This window comes from Pangasianodon hypophthalmus, chromosome 2, assembly GCF_027358585.1.
Source record: "Pangasianodon hypophthalmus isolate fPanHyp1 chromosome 2, fPanHyp1.pri, whole genome shotgun sequence".
NCBI lineage: Eukaryota > Metazoa > Chordata > Actinopteri > Siluriformes > Pangasiidae > Pangasianodon > Pangasianodon hypophthalmus.
Window position 1 is genome coordinate 33,270,338 of NC_069711.1, and position 18,728 is coordinate 33,289,065.

Genomic DNA, 18,728 nt, shown 5'->3' on the forward strand with positions numbered 1-18,728 from the left:
ACCAAGATTCTGAAGCAACTGGCCAGAAAAGTGTACGAAAGCTATCAGATGTTCTGTGGCCTGTTGTGGAGCGTTTGAGGCCGAGACGACTTAAAATGCAACTCACATATCATACTTGGTTTGCAATTTGCCTTGCTGGCGTAAGAAGACGGTAAAAATGACAAGCTGTTATTTTAAAGGACTAATAAGTGAAAGAGTGAAAAAAGTCATCACATAATCAGAATGAAATTTTGGTCATTTATAAAGAATTTTGTGAGTACGTGAGTCGTTTCCCGTGTTATTTATTTATTAGGAGTGTGGATTATTTTATTAGAGTTTTGGGAAATGATCCAGGAAACGCTTTAGGCTCCCATTTGTTATATGAGTCATTGAAAAATTTTTTTTTACGTGATTTGACATTTTATTTGGAAAAACCCAAAACTACACATCACGCGTACTGAACGAGAGCACGCTGCAGAAATAACTCATCACCACAAACAGAGCTGGACATGATAACTTTATTCATATAGTCGATTTTAGATCATCTCATTCATTAGTTTTTCATTAGCACTAGTCACCACCCCATCAAACAGTCAAACATTAGCGGTGTATATACAAAGAGAATCCTAAACAACATATTTTAATCCATATTTAAATATTCCAGGACATTGATAAACATTTTCGCTCACATATGTAGAAAAATATAAAGTCCAAGCTTTGAAAAGACGAGAACTTACTCAGGAGGGAACATTGAGAGTACAGAGTACGAGGCTGAAAGTGTGTGTGTGTGTGTGTGTGTGTGTGTGTAATGACAGTAAAACCTGGCACAGGATGTTTCACAGAGACAGGCCTCGAGCCCAGCAGGTGGGCAACAGCCAGCTAATGGAAACATCTGTCAGGGGAACACAGGACACAGAAGGAGAGAGAGAGAGAGAGAGAGAGAGAGAGATCCAAATATAGAGAGACACATTGAGAGACAAAAAGAGAAAAAAAAGAGACATAAAGCTTAAGAAAGTGAGAGAGATAAAGATGGAGAGAGACAGGTGCTGAAACAAAGCGAGAGAGAGAGTGAGAGAGAAAGAGAGACAGAAAAAGAAAAAGGGAGAGAGACACTGAGACAGAAGAAGGAAGAGAGAGAGATACAGATGAAAAGAACACCAGGGTGGGTGGCATGAGAGAGATATGAGGTTGAAAGAGAGAGAAAGGGAGAGAGGGAGCGAACAGTACGTTGCCATTTAGCGAGTTAGGGATGAATGGTGGAGAGGTGTTTAATAAACAAGCTGTCAGGAGAAGCTCACTATGGAGACAAACATCAGCTCTAAACCCACACACACACACACACACACACACACATGCACACACACACAAAGAAAAAGCAACAGAACCAACACAGAACGACTCACATAACGCATCATTGATGTTAACCTAATATTAGCGCACACACACACACACACACACATCAGTAGAACAGTCAATCCTCTAGGCTAAGTGTTTATTGCTCTACTAGTGAGACTACGGGCCTGTCCCAAATGGCACACTTCAGTCTTGCGGTCCTCATTTGCGAATCATGTACGTGAACTCAACAGCACTCTCTTACCGAAATCGCTTAGCGATGACACTTGACATGATAATTGCAGCTATCCTTTCAGAAATCCTGTCAGAAGTGCTAGCCAGTGTTAGCACTAAAGACTTTTTCCTCACCTAGTTAATGAAAAGGGCTATAAATCTGACTTTAAAATCCTCTCAGAAATCCTGTCAGATTAGCTGAGGTAAGCTAGCTAGCTAACCAGTAACGCAGTGAAGATTTACTATTTTTGAATATCACTTAAAATCCTCTCAGAAATCCTGTCAGCTAAGTCTATGTTATCTAGCCAGCTAACTAGGATAAGTAGTAAAGCTTATAGTACTTTAAATTATTATTAAAAATTTTTTTTAGCTAGTTCACTAGCTATCTTATGTTAGTTAGTGAACTAGCTAGTTTTAGCAGCAGGCTACATTATGAAGCTTTTTTAAAGTAATATTACTTTAAAATTCTTTCAGAAATCCTGTCAGGTTAGCTCATGTTAGCGCAAAAATGGTAAAACTAAAGGTGCTGATGCTACGCCTCAGTGCTCGATTTTTAAAACCCATTCTCCCCAAAGTGTGCCATTTGGGACATGCCATAAATGTGTGTGTTTGTGTGTGTGTGTGTGTGTGTGTGTGTGTGTGTGTAAGAGAGAGAAAGTGTACGCCTTTCTTCCATCCATTTCTCCACATTGTTAGTATTAAGTTAACTTTGTGTGTGTGTGTGTGTGTGTAAAAGGGACAACAATGTGTGGTTTGGGACACATCCACAGTGGATTGATGTTATGTATGTTGTGGTATTTATACACACTATATAGATTATAGGATGTGTGATTTAGGACACTTCGACATTAGATATAGGATGGGACGTTTGGGATGGTGCAAACAGAGTTTAAGTGCCCTATATAGTAAATACGTTATGTGATTTGGGACATGTCCCCATTAGGCAGATAGTAAAACATGTGTCCTATATAGTGAATATATATATATATATATATGTATATGTATATAGTGTGTGGATTGGAACACGAATAATGAACTAATAATGTTCAGACATTGTTTTTGTGTTTATGTGCCCTGTGTAGTGAATATGATGTGTGGGTTGGGACACAGCCACATTAGATAGATGGTGAGATGTTTGAGATGGTGCTGGAGTTTATCTGCCCTATGTAGAGAATATGGTATGTGGTTTAGGACACATCCACCGCACCCTTATGATGTTCACTGATTTTTATGGTGTTTATGTGCGCTATGTAATGAATACGATGTGTAATTTGGGACACGTCCACAGTACCGTGATGATGTCGAGATGATGATGCTAATCCTGCGTTAATTCCATTACCTGTATTAGTGTGCTACATAGTGCTCATGATTCGCCAGTGTAGGGGAGAGTGAGTACGCTCATATTTTGGACACATCGTTAGGACAGTCAGAAGCCATACTGCAGCCTCATTACAGTGTCGAGTGCAGCAGTGTGTGTGTGTGTGTGTGTGTGTGTGTAAATTTGGAATGACTGATTTCATGACTGACAAATATCCAAGGGAGACGTTAAGTATACATTATTGGTGGCTGTTTAGGATACGCAATACCTGTGTGATGCACAACCACACACACACACACACACACACACACACACACAGTGCGCTCACTGTAATTATGGTAAATTATGATAATTACAAGTTTTTGACTTTGCAGAACTATAATTACCCGGTGGATTTTCTGAAAGCTCGGACATTTGACGGCTGAAAGAATGGCAGTGGTGTTACGAAATTAATGTTAGGATTTAACATGATTTATTTCTGTACGTCTATCGAACAGTCCCTATCATTTTCTAGCAACCTCATACTCAATAATATAGTCTACTTTCTTTAAAAATATGGTTTCGCTCACTGCTAGCTTTCATAGTGACTCATGTATCCATTTTTCCGTTGTGTACGTTGCTAATCTTGTAATTACCATAATTCCAGGATGAAGTGAATGCACTGTTACCCCTCACGTACACCAGCAAGCAACAGGTAACCGATGTAACATTACATTTTTCAGGTGTGGCCTATTTAGCATTTTTGTACTATAATGTCTAAAATCTTGTACACATATCTATAAGATTTTGGATTTTTTTGTTTTTGTTAAAAATGATTTGATACTGTCATAAAAACCAGAGAATGTTTTTGCGTCCTGAACGTGTTGATTGGACATTAAATGTAGGTTGTGGGAGTAGAGAACTGATCCGAGAAGCATCATGGATTTATCGCTTCACCACGTACAATCCACTCCAAAATTATTGGCACCCCTTGGTATAAATATGTCTTGGTTGTTAATTAGCTGGAGATGATCGTAACTGAATTCCAGCAGATGCAGAATGGTTAATGGTTCTAGATTTCTAAATAAGGTTCTATTTAGGATTGTTTCTGAAGTACATAAGTACTGAAGTCACTCCAGCAAATGTAAAAATAGGGTTTAAGGGTTCTTTAAACGGTTTATTGGATGGAGTTCTTAGCTTCCAAAAAGGTTTCTACATGGAACCCTTTCTGATAGGAAAACACCTTGTTGTGGGATTCTACATATATCCTCTAAGGGTTCTCCTAGTGGGACAACCAAAGAATGAAAGGTCCGGAGGTACTGAAGTATTTGAGACACTTGGAAAATCAAATAGAAAAATGGGTTCTTCAAGGGTTCATTGGATAAAGAAAAACGGTTCTACTTGGAACCCCATTCTGACAGGTAAACACACTGCTGTAGGGTTTTGCATTGAACCATTAAGCGTTCCCCCAGAGAGACAAATTAAGGAATCCATGCTGTATAGATTAGAGCGTTCTGAAAAAAAAAGGAAATGTACCTGACATCCTTCAGCAAATAGAAAGAAGGGTTTTTCAACAGTTCTTTCAAGCTTCTTTAAGGGTTCACTGGATAATTAAGGGTTCTTAACTTTCTTTTCTAAAAGGAAAACACTTTGTTGTGGGATTCTATATATATCCTCTAAGGGTTCTCCCAGAGCGACAACCAAAGAACGTATAGACTGTATAGATCAGAGCCTCCTGAAAAATGAAATGTCAGGACTGACTTAAGTAGCCAAGACACCTCAGGAAATAGAAAAAGAGTTCTTTAGGGATTCTTTAATGGTTCATTGAATAATTAAGAGACCCTAGCTTATAAAAGGGTTCTACTAGGAATCTATTCTGATAGGAAAACACTTTGTTGTAGTGTTTTACATAGAACCATTAAGGGTTCTCCCTGAGGGACAAATCAAGGAATGTATGGAGTGTATAGATGCATGTTGAGAAGTACACTCCAGCAAATACACAGAAGGGTTCTTCAAAGGTTCTTTAAGGTTCATTGGATAATTAAGGGTTCTTAGCTTCTTTTCTGTTGTAGGCTTCTACATAAAATCATTAAGGGTTCCTCCAGAGGGACAACCGAAGAACCGTTTAGGTGCTAGATGAAACCGTTTTTCTAAAAGTGCAATTCGGATGAAATTGAGATTATTTCAATTCAAACGTCTTTTATCACTGTTCGTGGAAATAAATTTTGAGGGGTTGCTTTTTTTCTTCACTTGCTGGTATGAATGAAAGGTTATATAAATGTACCTTAATTACATCAAAACAGAAATGGAAAGTAAAGGAGGGGGAAAAATGAATGATGAGTTAAAAGAAGATTTCCTTGTTTCTATTTTCTATTTGCTCTGCTCCAAATCCCTGCATGTCCAAAATATAAAGATTGTTGTTTGGTTGAATAAAGACAGGACACGATAAAGAAGAAGCAGAATAAATGATGATGTAGTGAGTGTGTGTTTGGATAAAACCAGTCTTTTTCTATGACAATAACTTGTCACTCCTTTTCAGATTATTCAGCAGCAGGGCAGTGCACCATGCGTGGCAGTGTGTGTGCAAGGCCGGTTCTCAGACTGCTGAGCTGGAGAGTTTGACCCAGCCCACCTCTTGGTATGCTCCAGTGATGTGCCAGTAGAGCAGTGCCATCAGTTTGGTCCAGGCCGTCTGCACCTCTTCTGTGAAACAGTCGCCCAAGTCTTCGGAGAGAATCTCGAGGATCACGCCACTTAGTATCTGAGGTGGAAAAGGAGGAAAAGAAGTTGAGGAGAAGAACCGTTTTGATTTGCTCAACATCTTATAACATGACTTGAATATTCATGAAGGTCAGATTATTGCCTTGTACCTTAAAGTACATGGGTTCCACTTTGTGCTTGATGGCATGGGCTTTCCCCACCAGCTCCAGCACAGACGAGACCTTCTCCGGATCGTGGAGGTTCTCGACCACCGTGTTGATGGCGTTCATGACACGGCACGCGTGCTTCCTCAGCTGGGAGCTCCTCTCCATCTCCTCTGGGTCGTCCAAGTCTTGAAACTGACTGAAGTACTGCTTTGCCGACGGGAAGTTCACGAAGAACCTGGAGAAGAAAGAAAGTCAAACAAATTGGGAGATTTCATCAACGGGATAAGCAGGAATTTGGCTTGTCCAGTCCGAACAAGAAAAGCATGCACTAAGCTAAATATTAATCATCGGACAGGTTCTAGATATTAAGAAGAAACTAACGAGCAATAATTTGGTGTTTGTATTGAACGCTTAATACATACACGCTCCGAAAAAAAGGTTCTTCAAGGGTTTATTTAAGAGTTTATTGGATGATTACATTCCAAAAAATGTTCCTGCTTGGAACCCTTTCTGATAGGAAAACACTCTATTGTAGAGTCCTGCATAGAAACTTTAAGGGTTCCTCAGAGGTACAGTGGGAGAATGTATGGAGTGCATAGGTACTGACATACCAGAGACATTCCAGTGGATACAAAAAAGGGTTCTTCAAGGTTCATTGAATACTTAAGGGTTCTTAGCTTCCAAAAATGTTTCTACATGGGACTCTTTCTAATAGGAACACCATTGAGTTCTACATAAAACCATTAAGGGGTTCTCCCAGAGGGATAATTCCCAGAGGGAAGATTAGAGTCGTCTTCTGAAAAGGAAATGTAGCAGAGACCCTTCAGCAAATAGCGAAAAAAGGGTTCTTTAAGGGTTCTTTAACGGTTATAGCTTAGAGACTCCATATGACCAAGGAAATCTTCTTGAAGTACTGGAGACTGCAACTATAAAAAAAAGGGTTCTAAGGATAATTAACGGTTCTTAGCTTCTTAGATAATTAAAGGTCCTACTTGGAACCCTTCCTGATAGGGAAACACTTTGTTGTAGGGGTCTACATATAATCTTTAAGAGTTCCTCCAGAGAAACAGCCAAAGAATGTAGAGAGTAAATAGATTAGAGTCTCGTTCTTAAAAATGGAAGTGTCAGGAGGTACGGAAGTACCGGATACAAAGGCAAATAAAAAAAAGGGGTTTTCAGGGGTTCTTTAAGGGTCCATTGGACAGTTAGCTTCCAAAAAAACATCCTATTTTGACAGGAAACACTGTTGTAGAGTTCTACATATAATATTTAAAGATTCCCCCAGAGGATCGTGTGGAATGTATAGCTTAGAGCCTGCTTCTGAAAAAGGAAATGTTGAGAAGTGCCGGAGAGACACTCCAACAAATATAAACTCATGGATATGTACATGCAATTGTGATGGACGGAAGAAGACGTGTGAAAGGAGGACCACTCAGATCATGGAGGGATAAAGACAGGGGGTAAGGAAGAGTGTCAGATAGAGGAAGAGAGAAGAAGAGAAGGAGGCGAATGTGCTGGATGATTGCACTGCAGAGCTGAAGTGGTTTTGATGCTCTGACGAGAGGGATGTCATTAAGTCACAGCAGGGAAAATGAGAGGCAGGTGCAGAGAGACGGAGAGAAAGAGAAAGAGAGAGACAGAGAAAGAGAGAGAGAGACATCCCTCTGCCAATATTTCACTCAGTGTCTCTGCCTGCCAGAACGCCTCAGTGTTGATTATGAACATCCCATAATAAGCACGTCGAGCGGGAACTGGTCTAATAAAGCACAAATTGTGTAACCCTGTTTCTGCTTGAGATTCAGCACAGCGCGTTCAGCTCCCTTCAGAAACAACCGACCGGATTCACTTTCATCCGACGTCGAGACGCTAATTAATACACTTTTATCGAATGGAAACACGAAGCAGGAAGCGCACGGCTATTAAGACCACATCGCATTAACAATGGCTTTTCGGAGACTGACTTTCCGTGTGGCTAACATAAGCGAATCTGGGATTGGATGCGTTAAAGTGGTACGCTTTAAAGACTCTTTGACAAAAGAGATCCGGGAGGAATGTATATGTTTATACCAATTCTGCCAATGGCAAAGCCTTTCAAAGTAAATGGAGTTTACGCCAACCCCAAACTGACCTCCTTTTCCTGAACCAGTGTTTATGTAGGAAGTTATTTTAAGTGCCATCTAAACATGCCTTAACTTTAGGATCCTCAGTGAAACCGAGGTGGCCTACGGCCAGGGTTTTAGAGACCTCACTGCCGAGTACACCACATCATGTCGAGAAGAATATTCAGTGGAGATTTTCCATGAATCTGGATGACAGATTCATAAAGCCTTGATGAAATCCTTGAACCGGTTGTGCTTTAAGGGGCTGGTGTGAAAAAAAGTATGATTTCTATTAAATATTACTGTAACTATTGGAGAATACCCAAAACGCCATTTCCAAAAGCTGTTCCATTTTGCTGTACTTGGCCTGATTTCACCTGAGTGAGTGGTATTTTTATATGATTAAGCCCCGATGATTTATCCTCATGTACATGTATACAGCATTTTTGAAAAAGTAGTTCTTAGCCCTCTGTTTTCCAAAAAAAAAAAAAAAAACCTCCAGTCCACATGAAAAAAAAAAAGCGAAACTGAAAAACTTGAAACACTCACAAAAACACGTGAACCCAGAGCTACTACGTAATAAACTCTTTTATACTACAGCTGGGTCGAATTCTGGATTCTGATTGGTCAGGATGTGTTGATTATTTTTCTAGAAAAGCAGCAGTGCAGCTGCAAATCACAGGTTTCGATTTATGCTCTCGGTCTAATTAGAAATGTTATCGTTTCTATAGTAACAGCTCTTTCACAGCGACTTGTCCGGCAGACAAGTTTTCTGTTAGGAGATCTGTATTTAACATTTATGGAAGGAGTCTCCAGCGTCAGTGCTTTGTAACATTCAGAGGTAAAGCGTTAATGCTGGGATGTCATGAAAAATGCTAACACACTTTTATGATAACTTTAGATTTAGTCATATGTTTACCTCCCATGAGAGCAATGCTAAGTTTCTTGACTTGAATATTGTTAGCGTAAATCTGTCCCATGTAAACTCTCATCATAAATGAAATGAGACTTCATGATGGCATTTGCCTGAGGGCGGAAATGTACTTGTGAAATTAAAAATTGATAACTACTTCCTTAAGATCTTATTAGTCGAGCTATCATATTATCCTTTACGCTTGCGGCGTTGAATTTCAATGACTTTGCGCTGCAGAGCCAAATGAGAACTTTTAATTAGTTAGAAAAAGAGAGAACCAAAGATAGAGATGTGAGTTTTTAGTGTCCGTGTATAGCTCCTGACCTTTTCAACGTTCAGAGAAATTGAAGGCTGTAGAACATTTCTCAATCCTGGAAGACTCATTATCATGGATAATATCAAATCCACACTGGAACATCGGGATTACATTTGACAACCATATCATAATCATATATGTATATATATATAGGAATTGATGACACTTTGTCCTCCATGTTGTTATAATGTTATGCCTGTTATGTATTAAATGTTCCCTCCCAATCGCTATAGTCTAGAATCCATGATGGTGAAACAAACTTCCCAGCTCAGTTCTCTCTGCAGATTCCCTCACAACCACGAATTCCTGAAGACTCGGCCCTTTTGAGATCATCTAAACATCGATCCCAAGCTCTTTCCCCTCTACGTCTATGTATATGTGATTTCATGGACCTCCAAAACATGACACCCAACAGATCTGAAACAGAAAAACTGTCCACACAAAACTATCTCGGGTGTGGATTCTTAAACTCTTTCTCAGTTGTAGTTCCTTTGGCATAAAAGCATCTGCCAAATGATTAAATGGAAACAAACGACAAAGTTCAAAGTATCAACTACAACATAACCTGCTGAAGTGTAGCATATTAAACCACAACCCGGTTCATTCTCGAATCAGAAGCAGCTCTGACAGTAGTTCCGGGCTGTAACACAAATCACAAGTTTATATTAATGTGCTCCTTCTAATATGTTATTGTTTCTATAGTAACAGCTCATTCACAGGGATTTATATAGCAGATCCTCCATGAAAAGATTTAAAAAAAACATGTTATTTTTTGATGACAAGATGCATTTTTTTGGTCTTATTAACTTCAAGAGAAAGAAAAAAAAAGCTAATAAGGGAACATCTGTTTATAGCTGCTATAATGTAAGTGAGAACAGGAAATAACTACCATAATATTTATGATATTCAGCATAAGCACACTCATGCTCGTGAGATATTGCTCTTATACAACAGATTTCGGATAGAATATGGGCAAATAAATTGTTTATTTTTGCTCCGTGAACAGAAATAATCCGAAGAAGCCACACTCACTGACAGCTTCCGGATTCCCTTCTTCATCAGATGAGCTTTCATATTTTATATCAGAAGTTGTATTCATGATAAATGTATTGTTTGTCGTGTCTGCTGACGGTCTCACTAACTCTCCTGTAGTAACTGTTCAGTGGGACTGTTGCTTGAGTTGGAATTGTACATGGTGAACCCTGACAAACAGCGAAACGTCCCAGTGTGGTTAAACTACATTTAAGCACTCTTGGAATGCTGCTCGTCCAATCAGATTAGTGGATCAGAACTAACTGTTGTACAATAATAAATTAAAACTGTAATCGCTGTGGGATAAGTGGAATAACACACTTTGGGCCATGTTGTTATATGAAAATTATCCATCTCTTAATGAGGGCCTTGGGCAAGTGTGTCTATGTGTGTGTGTGTGTGTGTGTGTGTGTGTGTGTGTGTGTGTGTGTGTGTGTGTGGAAATGTTCAAAAGTGTCAAGAATAGAGTGAGATCATGCCATCCGAGATGTAACCATAACAACAATAACAACAACTGTATATGCTTTGCACTGTGGTGTTCATCCATTATTTTCTCTTCGTTAAGTGTTTAATATTAATCTGCTTTTTTTTTTCAGGCAAGAGCAATAACAAGACACACTTGCCAGTTTAATCATTTCCAAAAAATGTGTGAAATAGGATCGCAAGCCAAATGTCTATCAGCTGCTAAAATCAGCAGTGAAATGAGCAACTCTGTGATTAGCTGATTAGATCAGGGTTTGTTTTTGGTTCCTTCTTTTTTTTCATTTTAAGAATGCAGTTTCTGGAAATCTTTCTAATTCTAGTCCTGGAGATGTCCAGGAGAGATCTGGATTGGTACCAAACTGTAGTTTAGCGTTCTCCGTGCAGGAAAAGGCTGAAGCTGTAGATGTGAGAGATTTTAACACCTCTATACTTAAGGGAGAGAATCTCAGGGCTCTGAGCTTCCAAGAGAGATCACACACACACACACGTTACAGGACGACTGGAACAACATGACGGATGCAAAACACCTCAGATGGCCAATATAGGCTAGTGCTATCCTCAGATAAACACACACACGCACACACACACACACAGGGTAGACACTACAGGGATTTGCTTATCACCTCTAACCCAAAATCACATCGTTGTTCCTGACCGTTGTCCTGGTAACCTGACGAATTCTATTTTAACGAGTCCTCTGGGTTTCATTCATTTACAACATTGTGTGTGTGTGTGTGTGCATGTGTATGTATTCTGTCCAGTGTATCAATTACCCTACAGACCTCGATATATTATTCCAATGCTGACTTACGAATGAAACACAAGCTTTAACACAAGTTACATACTGTCTCTTTTAAAATGAGTTATTTACTGTCACCTTAACACAAGTTACATACTGTAGATTTATCCCAAGTTACGTCCTGTCACTTTAACACAAGTTACTTACTGTAACTTTATCCCAAGTCACATCCTGTCACTTAAACACAAGTTATGGACTGTAGATTTATCACAAGTTTCGTACTGTAGCTTTATACCAATTTACGTACTGTAGCTTTAAAACAAGTGACATCTTGTCGCTTTAACACAAGTTACTTACAGTAACTTTATCCCATGTCACATCCTGTCACTTAAATGCAAGTTACGTCCTGTCTCTTTAACACAAGTTATTTACTGTCCCTTAAACGCAAGTTATGTAGTGTAGCTTTAGCGCAAGTTACACACCGTATCTTTAACACGTCATGTACTGTAGCTTTATCCCAAGTTACGTACTGTAGTCACATCGCTTACTGAAAATACACGTTTGTTATTTTTACTTGGAATATCGGAAATAAAATACGTTCCATTTGACATGTCGTAAATCTCCTCACATTTGCTCATTAACGAGATCACCACTTTGTCCTCCATCTTGGTTTTTCTCATTTGAGCCACCAACTTGTGACCTGATTGGTTGGGAGTAATAAAAAAAAAATTTTTTTTCATCCTACTTCTTAAAAAATGATTAATAGTTTTATAGTTTACATTTGAGAGAACACGTCCCTGTTGCTTTGCTGGAACACATCGCCTTTCGAGTGTCTACTTGGAAAACAAACACGTCTTTGTGCTGGTGCAGATCAGCTCGAGTCCAAAGTTATGGACACACTAATCCACTGCCAGAAACTAAATCCTTCCCTGACATGTGAGTAACCGTAAAAGTATGATTTTCTCCACTGTTTATGTATTTCTTGCTCTTGGAAGGAGTTTTTTTGTGTTCTCCGTCTACCCACGGCACGAAATTCAGTCAGGTGAGTGTTAAAAAGAGTGCGAGACATAATGCATTCCCAGATCGCACACACACACACACACACAGACACACACATGCACACACACAGAGCTCTGGAGAGCTGAGAGAAAATGTGTGATGGCACCTCCATGGTTGGCAGGCACCGTTCCACATCGACTAAACTATTTCAGGAGACTGTGCTGTGAGGAGAAACACCGATATGGAATTTCTTTGCATCTACAGTATGAAGCAAGTTACACCACAGCACTGCTGAATTCTGGATCCTGATTGCTCAGAAGGTGATTAATTCTCTAGAACAGCAGCTCTGACAGTAGTGCAGCTGCAAATCACAGGTTTATATTAATGCACTCGATCTAATACATTATTGTTTCTATAGTAACAGCTCATGCACAGGGACTTGTAATAATTGTTTCCATAAGGAGATGTTTATGTAAAGGTAAAGCTGTAGCTTTAAGGTTTCTGACACCTTCGGGATAGAGGAGTTTACGCTTTACAGTTTCTCAGTAACATAACATGCTGCACTTTTTTGTTGTCTTATTAACATCTTATAAACAACGACTGTTTATAGCTGCTATAACAAGTGAGAACAGGAGCTAATTTGTTTCAAGGACGTTCCACAACATCAAGTGTAACTATAAACGGATAAAACTATAACGTAATTCCTTAATAAACAGAAAAATCTAATTATTGGTACATTGCTGTGGTGTAAGAGGAATAAAACACTTAGGGATGTGCTGTTATAGGAAAATAATCAACTCCAGGGTGGTAACAGTAACTCCGCTTCATCACACAACTCCATCATTGATTATTTTCATGTAACAGCATGACACAGAGTGATTTATTCATTACATAACCTAGTATGCACAATGACATGGCAGATGCACGTTAGATTAAAAATTCTCCATGAGACATTTTTCCTGTTATCTGATCATTTGAACCAAAAATTTTAGAAATTTAAATTAAAGCAGCACTTACTGTGATTAACCACACAAGATGTGTTCAGAGTACACAGCTTTACTAGTTTATTAAGTTCCCATGCAGCATTCATTACCTAATAAAACACGCACCTCAGCATGTACAGGAAAAATTTATAATATATGCAATACTCTGGCAAAGCAGATACAATAGCAACTCTGATCAAGAAGCTATAAACAACATTATAATTTGCCAGTTTACATTGATCATACACTCACTCACTCACACACACACACACACACTTCATTAATCCATCCATAAAGTACAATTTCATAAAAATGAGAAGACCTAAAAGAAATAATGAAATCATACAAGGATGAACTAATGAAGCGTGTGTGTGTGTGTGTGTGTGTGAATGATGGATGTAAATTTAGCTCCTCAGTTTTAGCCCCTTGATTATGATGAATGTAAATTAAATTTATGGAAGATTACAGTTTAGTTCATTTGTCTCAGTTGATTTCTTTAGAAAAAAAGACAGAAAGAAGACTAAATGAAAAGTTTAGATGACAAATAATGCAGTGGATGAAAGATGTGCATTTTCTAAATTGTGTAATATGGCAAATCAAATTTGAATTTGAAAACAATGAATAAAAAATGAAATAAATTTTAAAAATGTTCCATCATGATTTTAAAAAGTTTAAATGATTTTTAAAAAGAGTGACATCTGTGTGTAAATTGTGCTAGATGAACAAAACTATAAAAAAAAATTCAGACTGAAAAATAATGAAAGAAACGGAATGATAAAAAGATAAATAAAGGTGTGTGAGAGGTATGTGTGAAAGGTGGGCGTACCTGACGAGCACGGCCACGCCCACATCCTCGCAGCTCTCGTACACTCGTGCCCAGGTGTCCTGCACGATGGCGCGCTCCACGCCACTCAGAGGCTCGGGACGCTCTCTCCGCTCCGGCTCGGCCACGTCACGCTCAGGCTCCATGCTGCACACGCACCACGGAGGGGAGGGGGGGCAGAGGAGCGGCTGCGGGGCAGGCGGAGAGGGGCAGATGAGCGGCGCAGGGGGTGGCGAGGAGCGGCGGAGGGGGCAGCAGAAGCGCAGGGCGAGAGAGCAGAGAGCGTTGAGCCACCCTCCTCTCAGCCCTCGCCCCTCGCGACCCCCTCGGGGAGGCAGCGTGCCCTCGGACTTTCACACACACATCTACACACTCGCATTCATATATACACACACTCACACACGCAGACACACACGCTGTCTCGCTTCTTACGTCCCTGTCTCTCCGTGTATCTCGTTTTCCTTGCTGATGCTCTGAAAAGCCTCTCAGACTGACTGACTGTCTCTCTCTCTCTCCCTCTCTCTCTCTCTCTCGGTCTCCTGCGTGTGCTCTCGCGCAGATGTTGTCGCCGCTCTGAAGTTGAGGCTCTGTGAAGAGCCGAGATACAGAGGAGGAGGAGGAGAGAGAGAGATGAGTGGGCGTGTGAGAGAGAGAGAAAGGGTTGATGGAGGAGAAACTGACAGCCAGAGAGAGAAAGAGAGAGAGAGAGAGAGAGAGAGAGAGAGATGGGGAGGGCGAGAGAGAATTCCTGTGTTACCCAACAACCCTTTCCTCTTTCTGTTCTTCATCAACATGATTGCGCTCTGTCTCTCTTCACGGAAGCTGTAAATTACACTACGGAGCTGTGTTGCTTCCTTTGGGGAAAAAGTCCCACTGGCAATTATGATGAGCATGAAGCAGAGAAGCACACACACACATGCTACGCTGACCTAATTAGTGGACACTTACTATAATTCATCAGTATGATACACAATGTGATTCATAAGCGTATGTATGAATCGTTCTCGTCCCCGATTCGATCCTGACCTCGCATGTTCTCCCACTGTTGGTTTCCTCCTGGATCTCCGGTTTCTTTCCACCTCACAAAAAACATTCCAGTAGGAGGATTGTCAACACTAAATTGCCCCTAGGTGTGAATGTGTGTGTGTGTGTGTGTGCGGTGCCGTATGATGGACTATGGTCCCATCCAGGGTGTATTCCCGCCTAAGCGTTCCCGGGATTGGCTCTGGATTCACCATGACCCTGACCAGGATAAAGTGCTTACTCCAGATGAATGAACTTCAAGTCCGAACCTTATCAGCTCACATCCAAGGTGAGTCACAAATAAGCAATCCGAATCCTGTTACAATTCATACCTGATACCTGATATTGCAATATTAATTTAATGCGATTTAGCCAATCAGAGCGATGCTAGCCAATCACATATGTCAATACAGATGTGGGAAGTTAGAGCTATACCCAAAGATCTGGTGTCTCGGAGAAAAAGCACATCTCTTAGTCTTCACCTTTACAGGTTGGTATCTGTCGGGAGAACAAGCTCACAGACGACAACTGGTGGTCAGTAAACTGGGATAAAACAGGGTTGGGGAGAATCGGCGTGATTTCTAACACGGTACAGTTGTAACACGTTTGTTTTCTCTAAATGCAGCTTCTTCATTTTCCTGATGTACGTGTAATTTACAGCATATTCTGAGTATTGATGTTATAGTCATGGTTCTTTGCTGGAGCAGTCGTAACATTGGACTTACTTCATTTCAAATGACAATATGGGGAAACTTGGACTTGGTAAAAGACGTAAACATGTGCATGATGTTACGTGGGAATTAGGAGGTCTGTAATTTAATGCATGGTTGAGTAACCATGCCAAAGAAAATACTCAAATTCTATGGGAATGTTCAGTGGTTAAATATATTTATTAAATTGCTGTTTTTTTTGGCTGATTTTGAGCTACTAGATTATTGAACCGTTCTTGATGGAGACACACAGACAGCTCCGTTAGCGTCTCTCTGGAGATGTCGGCTGTCAGGAAGAGAAATTAGGTCCTTCTCTTTTATAAGAGCTTTAAATAAATCTTTTTTCCTCCACCTCTGGAAGTCAGAGCAATTCTTTTCGATCAGTATATGCGGTTATGACTGCTGAGTTCAAGCCTAATGTTGGGGAAAGACAGGAAACAGAATGGCTCAGGGGTAATAAATCATCAGGGGAATGTTTTATAGCCCACTGAACCAATGTTCCCCTTCCGCTTCTGCTGCAGAAAAGGTTTTACCTGGAACTATTACCTGTTACTTCGAATAAGTCACAAAGTCCTGCTGAAATAGAACCAAAATGGTTTCTGGTGCTCACAGGGTCTGTTTTTGAATAATGTTTTTGAACTACAGCTCCATCATCCAGCATGATGAGCATCCCTAAATCAACAAGCACGCTTTATTCATTCGGTGAATCTGGAGCCAGTCCTGGGAAAAATGTGCAAAAGGGAGAAAAAAGACTCTGGATGGAGTTCAACATCTCCACCATCTAAATTGGTCTTCGGGAGCGTTTTGTTTTGTACCTGGACACATATGTAGACAGCACATCTAGACATAAATACAAAAAAAAAAATCTCAGTTTAATGTTATACTTCGTCACTTGCTGTTAAATGTTTAAATGTTTCTGATGATGCATACGTGTGCTAATCTTAATGTTCATTCAATCAAAATGCTCTGTAGAAATGTATATGTCTGTATATGCTTTATAATTCTGTTAGCTTGTTAGTAGCAGAAGCAGGTCATTAGCAGGAGTAGCTGTTCAATAGCTTGTTAGCAGCAGTAGCAGTTTATTAGCTAATTATCAGCAGTAGCTGTTTGTTAGCAGGAGTAGCTGTTCAATAGCTTGTTAGCAGAGGTAGAAGTTCATTAGCATGAATAGCTGTTCAATAGCTTGTTAACAGCAGTAGCAGGTCGTTAGCAGGAGTAGCTGTTCAATAGCGTGTTAGCAGCAGTAGCAGTTTGTCAGCTCATTATCAGCAGTAGCAGTTGAAAAAAATCTCTCATTAAATCTCTTTTTTCTTTATTTAGCTAGTTCACTAATGTTGCCTTCAAGTCCTGGCCGAAATATGTATGAGGAACTAATTACGAGGTAACAAACGTGAACGCCACCATAGTGTCATAATTACACCTCTGGAGCGCATACTGTTCTATGAGCCCCGACTTTCCAAGTTGAGGGCGTATCAATAAAAAAAAAGTCAAAGTGTGTAGAATGTAACCTACAACAGACGGTAAGATTGAAGTAGGAATTTTGCATGTTAACTGTTCAGGTTTTCATTTTCTTTCCATAAAGCACTGATGATACTAAAAAACCCAAAAGCAAAAGAAGTTTTCTCACACCGTCATCGTTTCCCGACCAAAACCACTTGAACACACACTAGTCTGTAATCACTAACATCAAACCTGTACAAATTTCTTAGCAGGACTTCTGAGAAGATACCAAAAGCTAGGTCAGGATGGTTTATGCTGAACGCAGCTTAAGATCGTAACTTGTAATTTGTGATTTCCAACTAGGAAAAAAAAACACACACACACACACAAATGTTGGGATTTCCTACTCTGGAACTTGGGAAGGTCTCTTCAACCCCAAGTTCAGCAAGTGACGTCAAATCAAAATGGCCGCTCACAGCATGAACAGTAAACACAGCAGCATGTCTTACCTTTAAACGAGTTGTACTGCAGTTACAAGTATTAGGTTTAGATCAATCAACATACAGACATATTGGCTTTTTAAATCTATAACACTGACTCTACAGTGCACTGTTTTGAGGAGGAAAATATACATCACACTTAGCTGGCTAGCTTGTTGCTAACAAAAAATGAACATGGAGGATTTTACTCAGTTTGTAAAAAAATGAAGTAGTTCTGACTTCCCACTTCCGAGGGAAGTCGAATGCAGGATAAGCTAATGTCAAACGTTTCTACTCACCGTCACGCTGACTTCCAGTTTCACAGGAAGTCATCAACATATGGAACAAAGTCATGGTTCCGAAGCCATTTCTTGGAGACTTTATGTTAACCAACCAGTCACAAAGTCAGTCATCGCATTTATTTTCACTTCTTCAGCTCACCTGTAAGGTAGCGAGCTCAAAGGGATAAAAATTTTGCATAACAATATAACAAATATAATATAACAAATTGAACATTTTGCAAAATGTTTATTACGTTATTACTGTATGTGTATAAAAGGCTGTGTTTTGTGTTTATAGGGAAAGCGACATCCTAAAGTGGGAGAAAAGCAGCACCGGAGCGATCAGCTCCATCATCACAGACACTCACGACTTTCCCCGCTGCTCTGCTGGACTTTTATTATTAGCTTTTTATTACTGAGGATCAAAACAACCGAGTCCAACAGTCTGGCAAACAAGAGCCAGCGCCATCTCTGGAGACGTTTTTAATTAACGTGTGCATGAATAGACATACAGTATGTGCATGTCGTACACCTGTGTGTGTTTGTGTATGTGTGTGTTTGTGTATGTGTGTGTATTCTCAAAAGATTGTCAAGGAAGGGAATCTATTTGCATGCATTTGGTTTCTCCTCATTACAGAGACGTGACTGTAAGATGAGATGATGTTTTGTCTTAAAGAAAAAGAAGGCTTTAGGATGATC

At 39.9% G+C, this 18,728-nt stretch overlaps 1 protein-coding gene across 1 annotated transcript; it reads right to left on the bottom strand.

The window, feature by feature from the left end:
• Positions 1–483: 483 nt before the first annotated feature.
• cygb2 (cytoglobin 2) lies at positions 484–14,700 on the bottom strand. Its single transcript, XM_026933016.3, has 3 exons — positions 14,100–14,700; positions 5,713–5,944; positions 484–5,603 (listed from the first exon to the last, which is right to left on the bottom strand). Exons 1-3 carry the CDS (start codon positions 14,240–14,242, stop codon positions 5,439–5,441), a joined length of 540 nt encoding a protein of 179 aa, XP_026788817.1. The 5' UTR covers positions 14,243–14,700; the 3' UTR covers positions 484–5,438.
• Between the last annotated feature and the right edge of the window lie 4,028 nt (positions 14,701–18,728).

What these genes read in the sequence shown, in the direction of transcription:
- cygb2 (XM_026933016.3), bottom strand. Translation starts at nt 14,242, where the DNA reads ATGGAGCCTGAGCGTGACGTGGCCGAGCCGGAGCGGAGAGAGCGTCCC. An exon ending in GGCGTGGCCGTGCTCGTCAG is followed by an intron (nt 5,945 to 14,099) that starts GTACGCCCACCT and finishes TTTCTTCTCCAG; the next exon opens with GTTCTTCGTGAACTTCCCGT. An exon ending in TGGAACCCATGTACTTTAAG is followed by an intron (nt 5,604 to 5,712) that starts GTACAAGGCAAT and finishes TTTCCACCTCAG; the next exon opens with ATACTAAGTGGCGTGATCCT.